This window comes from Eschscholzia californica, unplaced genomic scaffold (genome assembly GCF_041429995.1).
Source record: "Eschscholzia californica isolate CP2 unplaced genomic scaffold, dmEscCali1.0.p SCAF_1, whole genome shotgun sequence".
NCBI classification, from domain to species: domain Eukaryota; kingdom Viridiplantae; phylum Streptophyta; class Magnoliopsida; order Ranunculales; family Papaveraceae; genus Eschscholzia; species Eschscholzia californica.
The window spans coordinates 8,186,454-8,192,983 of record NW_028238198.1 but is presented as its reverse complement, the minus strand read 5'-3'; the positions used below and the strand labels follow the sequence as shown (position 1 = coordinate 8,192,983).

Sequence of the window (6,530 nt, the reverse complement as noted above, 5' to 3'; positions counted from 1 at the left end):
TTAGGAACAAGAGAAGCTTCTTCTCCACCTTCACAACATTACACTGGCAGAAAGATGCCCACGAGTTCAACCTGCAGACGACACCCTCTTGCTAAAAGGTCAGCAAGATGCCCACGAGTTCAACCTGCAGACAACACCCTCTTGCGAAAGGTCAGACCATAGGCAGTACTCTCATGTGAGAGGTAGAACAAGTCTAGCTCATCGTCCACACTTGCACTTGTACATGCAGATTTTCCATCGACTCCGTAACTTACCATTGAAATGTAAACCCAAAGGTCCAATTTACCTTCACCTGAAAATCATCTCCCACAAGCAGAATACAAACAACAAAAAAGCAAGTTATACACGAAAGGATAGACAGATTAGACAAAAGTAAAACCACCCTTATATATACGCCCAGTACCCTAAAAGTTTTTCTCTCTACAGTCTACTCTTCCCCTTCACAAGAAGGTTATCATCAGAGAAACTATTCATAAACACAAAAACAACATCATTCAATTATCCAAAAGCACCTATCAACAAGTTCTCTTTCTCTCTTCATCTCTCTTCCTACATCAAGGTAGACAAACAGACAACTCTATCCACAAAAAGAAAAACTCCCCACAAGTCTCCTTCAAGATCCAACCTTTCCTACAAATCTGCTGCTTCATGGAGGCATCTCAGATCAGTACTAACTCTGGTTGCATGGAAGTTTTAAGCTTTCTTTGTTTTTCAAATTTTTTTCCATTTTTTTTTTCTTTTTTCCAATTTTAAACTGGGCTGACGATATGATGTACCATTTCAGGCTGTGGTGGCGGTTGCAGAGGCTCTAAAACGACTCGGACACTATCTACATGAAATTAGTAGTAGAAGGGTGACGGAGAAAATAGGTGAAGTCATGAAACTGATTTACTCCTAGCTGCTTCAACCAGGAATCTGCTGCACTCTTGAGAATGCTGATACTGCCCAAATCTTCCGTCTTTGGATCGGCCCACACTTCTCCATCCATCTTGTAAGTAGATAGCCCGAACGGAGGAAGAGGGACACCAGATTTCGGGGTTTTTCCTTCTAACCCATCTACGGAATGTACTTCTTTGTCCTCCAGAAGTACATCATCTGTGAGATTACACAATAACACCAAAGATGGTAACTCAGAAACATGGGTACACAGATAAATGTGTACTGAAAGAATACTGACAACCGGGAAGAATATAATGTAATTAGGAAAGCAAAATGGAAACATTTAACCAGAAACCGGAAGGCTATTTAACCTAAATTGAATTGAAACGACAACATTTAGTATTCATTAGAGAAATCCCATAGGATCATACGTATACCTTTTTCTTCGAACTCAACGGAGATAGCAAGAAGCATAATTGATTAATACACTTATACCTTTTTCCTCTGATCCATAGTCATGAACCAGATACAAATACATTTCCTAGTTGGTTAGAAGAAATGAAAACTCAATACTAAAATAGAAAGATTTCACCAAATTGCTAAAACGGAATAAAAACTCATAGGGTCATACGTATCTAAACCACTTGCTACAAACGGCTATAAATAGATAAGAGTAAATGTTAGTTTCTACGAAATGAAGATAATTGCATTACTAATTACCGTCACTCGTTTAGGAAAGCTTCTCCATATTTGGGTTATCTCATCAAGGGTTAAATATTCGTTCATGGAGTTACTATCCTCAACAGTCAAAGAAATGTCAAAGATATCACTCTGCCTAAAACTCAAGTAACCAAACAATGGGTCAATCACGTTTTCACACGCGGCATGACTAAGAAACGGTCTGGTCGTGGTTTTTGGTTATTCCTAGTACATTCTAGATCAAGTGCACGTGGATGCAATCTGTTTGGTTCGAAAGGATAAGAATCTGAAAAGAACTCTTTAAACTCTTTCAAGTTAGCAAGTAGTTCCTACTATCCAGAGATTTCTTGCTGAAACGGTATTGACCAACCACACGCCTCACTTTAAGGGTACAGATATTCCATACTTAATCCACGTGTAATGAATAATTTTCAAACAATCGATAAAAGGAAAATAGACAAGTCTCAAAATCTGGTTATGTATCGTTAAATGTTATACTCGGATTGGCAAAACGACAAGTACCTTGTAAAGAGGAGGAAAGGGTGTGAAAAGTAAGGAAGCAAGCAGACAAGTCTTTAACGATTCTCCCAGCTGGAATATGATAAATGGGGTACCTGATCAAAAACATTAAAAGAAAGACTCTCAAATTAGCTTGTCAAGAAACAAAAACGTAATGAGCAAAATCCTCCCCGAGACGCTCTACCTTCTGCCATCAAATTATAAGATAGGATCGAAGATTCTATCTAAATCAAGTTACATAAGGATGAGAAATGATATTTTAGCAACTTTTTAATAGCTTCTATGTCCCTAAACTTCAATTATATCGACATTTCACCAATATTAGAACAACATAGCAGCGTATTGAATTACTTCAGAAAACGAAGTACGAGAAGATAATAAACTACAAAATTGCGTACCATGCAACGGCCATCCAGCTAGCTGGAGCGAGATCCACATTCCTAAGACTCAATAAACCCGGATGGGTTCGAGCCATTTCAGTTATCTAAACAAACAACACAAAGATTACTGTATAAGAGCATTTATAAGTTTCTATAATGACACTGTCTATTACAGTAAACTACGACAATAATATTACAAAATTATGTCAATTCATCAACATAAAGTCCCACTGTTGTATCATGAGCGGATACCTTGTCCATCAATGGAACCCTCCAGCGAGGAGGTAGCACCTCGAAATACTGAAGATAAAGGTTTCCAAGCCGGTTCACCGCAGGCAAGTCGCCGCCGCCCTCTTGCTCAAAGCTCGAGTCCTCAGACATAGCATCCCAAAACTTGCTTGAATTGTCACTCAGTGACCTAACAAGCTTCCCTCCTTCGCTTTCATCAGTCCATGAATCAGTCTCAAATTCCACATGTTCACTACCATCCTCCCTCGGACTCCGGGTATCGCTGCTATCCTCCCTTGAACTCCTAGCACTGAAATATGCACAAATCAGAATCAATAATGATCTTAAAACAAGTACTCATATCAAATCCACATCTATATGACCAAATTCATCAATAAAACAACATAAAAGGAAGAAACTCGAAAACCTCAAGGTAGTAGGGGTTTTGCTGGTATAGATCTGGATGGCAGAAAGATAAGGGACGTAATACTGGACGATTTCCTCGCCAGTGTTCAATGTGACGGGGACTCCAGTACCATATGCGCTCCACTCCTTGTATTGATCCCAAAGATCTCCCAAAGTGAAGAATTCAACTTCTTCCTTGCCTTGTTGGTGCCATACAGCATTCAGATCTCTAATGCATGACTGCAAAAATAATTGTTTTTGAATACCAAATTTTCAAATGTTATTCAACAAATGAAAAAAAAATGAAATTCCAGAATCTTCTTCCCCATAACCCTTGACCACAATATCAGATGAATTGACTGAAAGGATAAAAATGGGTTTTTTAGAATTTTCCAGAATCAATGAAGATATTTCATCTTCTTTTCCACAAATTGAAATCAAACAAAGAAAAATAAGAAATTATTGCTAAAAAAATAGAAACAGCATATTCCTTTTACTATTCTTGACTGATAGTAACTCTTTTTTTTTATGAAAAGGAAAAAAAAAAAAAAAAGAAATTTTTGAGGATTAAAAAGAAGATGAAGATGATGAGATCTTCCTTTTCTCTTCCCTCTGATTATGATTGTTCTTGAAGAACATTAACAAAAAAAACCCAAAACTGAAAACATTTTTTCATTTAATCAAAGAAAAACTAAAATAGAGATGAATGAAATGCATCAGAGATTAAACCCTTTTAAAATCATGAAAAAATTAGAGTACTTAAAAAAGAAAACTTGATCGAGAGAGAGAAAAAGAGATCACCTTGGGAAGTTGTTTCTGAGGAACAACAGGAGTAATCGACTCCATGAAACTCTCAAAGTTAGAATGCTTGTTTTGAACTGAGTTGATCGATCTCCACAAAGAAGCCATGATTCAGACTAAATGAAGAAGGTAATTTGAAGATTTCCCAATTGAAGGAGGAGAAACAATAAGTCAAAACCTTGAGACTTAAAAATCAAAGTCTTTTCTTCTTCTTCTACTATAAATGCCCTCTTACCCCTTTAGGGTTTCTTACACCTATTCAGCCAAGATTAAGATTACTTCTGACAAAAGAGAGAATATATAGGTCTGAAATCAAACCGAACTTTCAGCCAAGATTTTTCCCTAAATTTCCCCCCTCACTCTCTCTCTCTCTCTCTCTAAAACTAAAAATCTTCCCTTTCTCTCTCTACACTGTCACTAATAATAAACACACACTCAAAAAAAATCTCTCTTTTCATAGATTCTCTCCATCCTTCTTTATCGCTAAAAACTGAAATTAATGCATAAAGACGATAACAAAATCCAAAAGATTTCAAATTTATCAATCCCAAATCCTTACTTAACGAAACAAACCCAAATCACTACTACTCATCGTCATCACTATAAAAAAAAAAAAACTCTTTCTTCTCAATTCTTCTTCTTCCTCTGATTTTTTTTTTTACTGAATCTGTGAAATTTGATCCTGGGTTTTGTTCTTAGATTAGATTTAGAAAAACACAAATGAACTAAATTACAAAATCTGTTATATTTAATTTGTTTTATATATAAATTGTTTTGGAGCGAAACGCTAGAAGTGAAAACTCGAAACTGAGGAAATTTTCTTTTTTTTTTTGAAACCGAGGGTAGCTGAAAGGGGGGTTTTATTAAAGTCTGAAGGGTTTGATTATTAAAGATGTTTAAAAGTTAAATTAAAGGAATAACAACTCCATTGATAATAATAAGTCTGTTTAAAAGAGAGAGAGAGGGTTTTTGTTTAATTTTAGAGAGAGAAAGTGAAAAAAGAAAGGGCTAATGGAGAAGAGTAATGGTGTCGCTCTGTGAAACCGCTCGCTTCGCCGCGTGTTCTGGTTATGATTTTGTTCTTTTATGGGTGCTTTAGGGATCCAGTTTTAGATGGGGGCACATAGACTTTTGGGTCAATATAATTTCACCCTAATCGACTAGAAAAAAAAAAGTCAGTGTCCATTTGTACGTTCTCTCACTTCAAAGGTTTTTTTCTTTCAAGGAACAACGATAACTTTAATTTTTTCAAAATGTAGAGAGATTAATAAATGAACGAGGGAGGTAAGAGATGAGTACAAAGACAATGCAAAAAAATAATGGTGGTAGTTGTGGCTAGAAATGGTAGTCGTGATAAAAAATGATAGTGAATATGAAAATTTTAGATTCAATAGTCACTATAACGTTATATGACATTGATACATTATGAATATGCTACATCGTGAATTGAATAAGTTCTATAACTACTATCTCAAAGTGTGTCTATTATTAGCTCTATTTTATTTGTATCCAAAATTTAATAATTTATTGATTATTTTAGACTTAATATTAGGTTGTCCTCTAATCAATTTGAGTCAAGTTAGGTTGACTTAAAATCTAGGTGTCCCAACCAAAACTCGATGCCCTAAAGCATCATCCCATTGTGCTTCATTTCTGCCTCTGCTCGTTTTTCTTCCCGATTGGACCCGGCTAAAGCGCATCACTCATGGAACTGGAAAACTATCAGGAAACATTATAATCAAATGGAAGAATTGACAGAATGGGAAGTGCAATCAAGAAATGACATCAACATATGGACTGATAATTGGATCCCTGGGATCAATAGTACTATTTCGAACAACAACCAATCCGATCTTACCAAAGTCTCTCAGCTTATCTCAAACAACAACTGGAATACGGATATTCTCAGAGAGAATTTTGATGCTACTACTCAAAATCTCATAAGAGCAATTCCACTTAACACAGGAGGAAAAGACAAGCTCAAATGGAAGCTTACCAAGTCGGGCAAATTCACTGTAACGTCTATGTACCAGCATCTTAGCTCCAACCATCTTAACACAAATACGAGTAATCAGAACTGGAACTTCATCTGGTTTATCCAAACTATACCGCGTATAAAAATGTTTATATGGAAAATCTGTACCAAAGCTCTGCCTGTTAGAGAAAGAATAGGAAAATACATTGACAACAACATTACTTGTCCTAATTGCACATATACAGAATCAATTGAGCATGCTCTATTACATTGTGCTTTAGCTAAAAACATATGGTTTCACTACAATATCATCTCTGAAAACATCACTTCTATCTCTGAATGGATATTCTCTTGGGAAGCAGATGATAACGGGTGCTATACCAAAGAGAATATACACTTTGCGCACATATTATGGATCCTTTGGAAAGTGAGATGCGATCATTGCTTTCAACACGAAATCAATGATCTCAATAAAATTATCAGAATGATTGAAAACTTCCCTAAAATCATGAAAAAACAAGAGAAAATCAAACAAAAAACTAACGAGAAATGGCAACCTCCGACTCAAAATTTCATAAAAATTAACGTTGATGCATCTTTTATAAACCTAACATCCAATATTGGAATTAGCTTGATTGTTCATA

At 35.8% G+C, this 6,530-nt stretch overlaps 1 protein-coding gene across 1 annotated transcript; it reads right to left on the bottom strand.

Annotated features, from left to right (window-relative positions):
- Window positions 1-362: 362 nt before the first annotated feature.
- LOC147563806 (Stu1, putative (DUF789)) lies at window positions 363-4,993 on the bottom strand. Its single transcript, XM_086640809.1, has 6 exons — window positions 3,912-4,993; window positions 3,133-3,350; window positions 2,730-3,015; window positions 2,496-2,581; window positions 2,101-2,192; window positions 363-1,095 (listed from the first exon to the last, which is right to left on the bottom strand). The coding sequence occupies exons 1-6, from the start codon at window positions 4,017-4,019 to the stop codon at window positions 830-832; spliced, it is 1,056 nt and encodes a 351-aa protein (XP_086496935.1). The 5' UTR covers window positions 4,020-4,993; the 3' UTR covers window positions 363-829.
- Between the last annotated feature and the right edge of the window lie 1,537 nt (window positions 4,994-6,530).

Coding starts and splice junctions, on each gene's coding strand:
- LOC147563806 (XM_086640809.1), bottom strand. CDS start 4,019: ATGGCTTCTTTGTGGAGATCGATCAACTCAGTTCAAAACAAGCATTCT. Junction 3,351..3,911: donor CTCAGAAACAACTTCCCAAG/GTGATCTCTTTT, acceptor TTATTTTTGCAG/TCATGCATTAGAGATCTGAA. Junction 3,016..3,132: donor AAAACCCCTACTACCTTGAG/GTTTTCGAGTTT, acceptor TGCATATTTCAG/TGCTAGGAGTTCAAGGGAGG.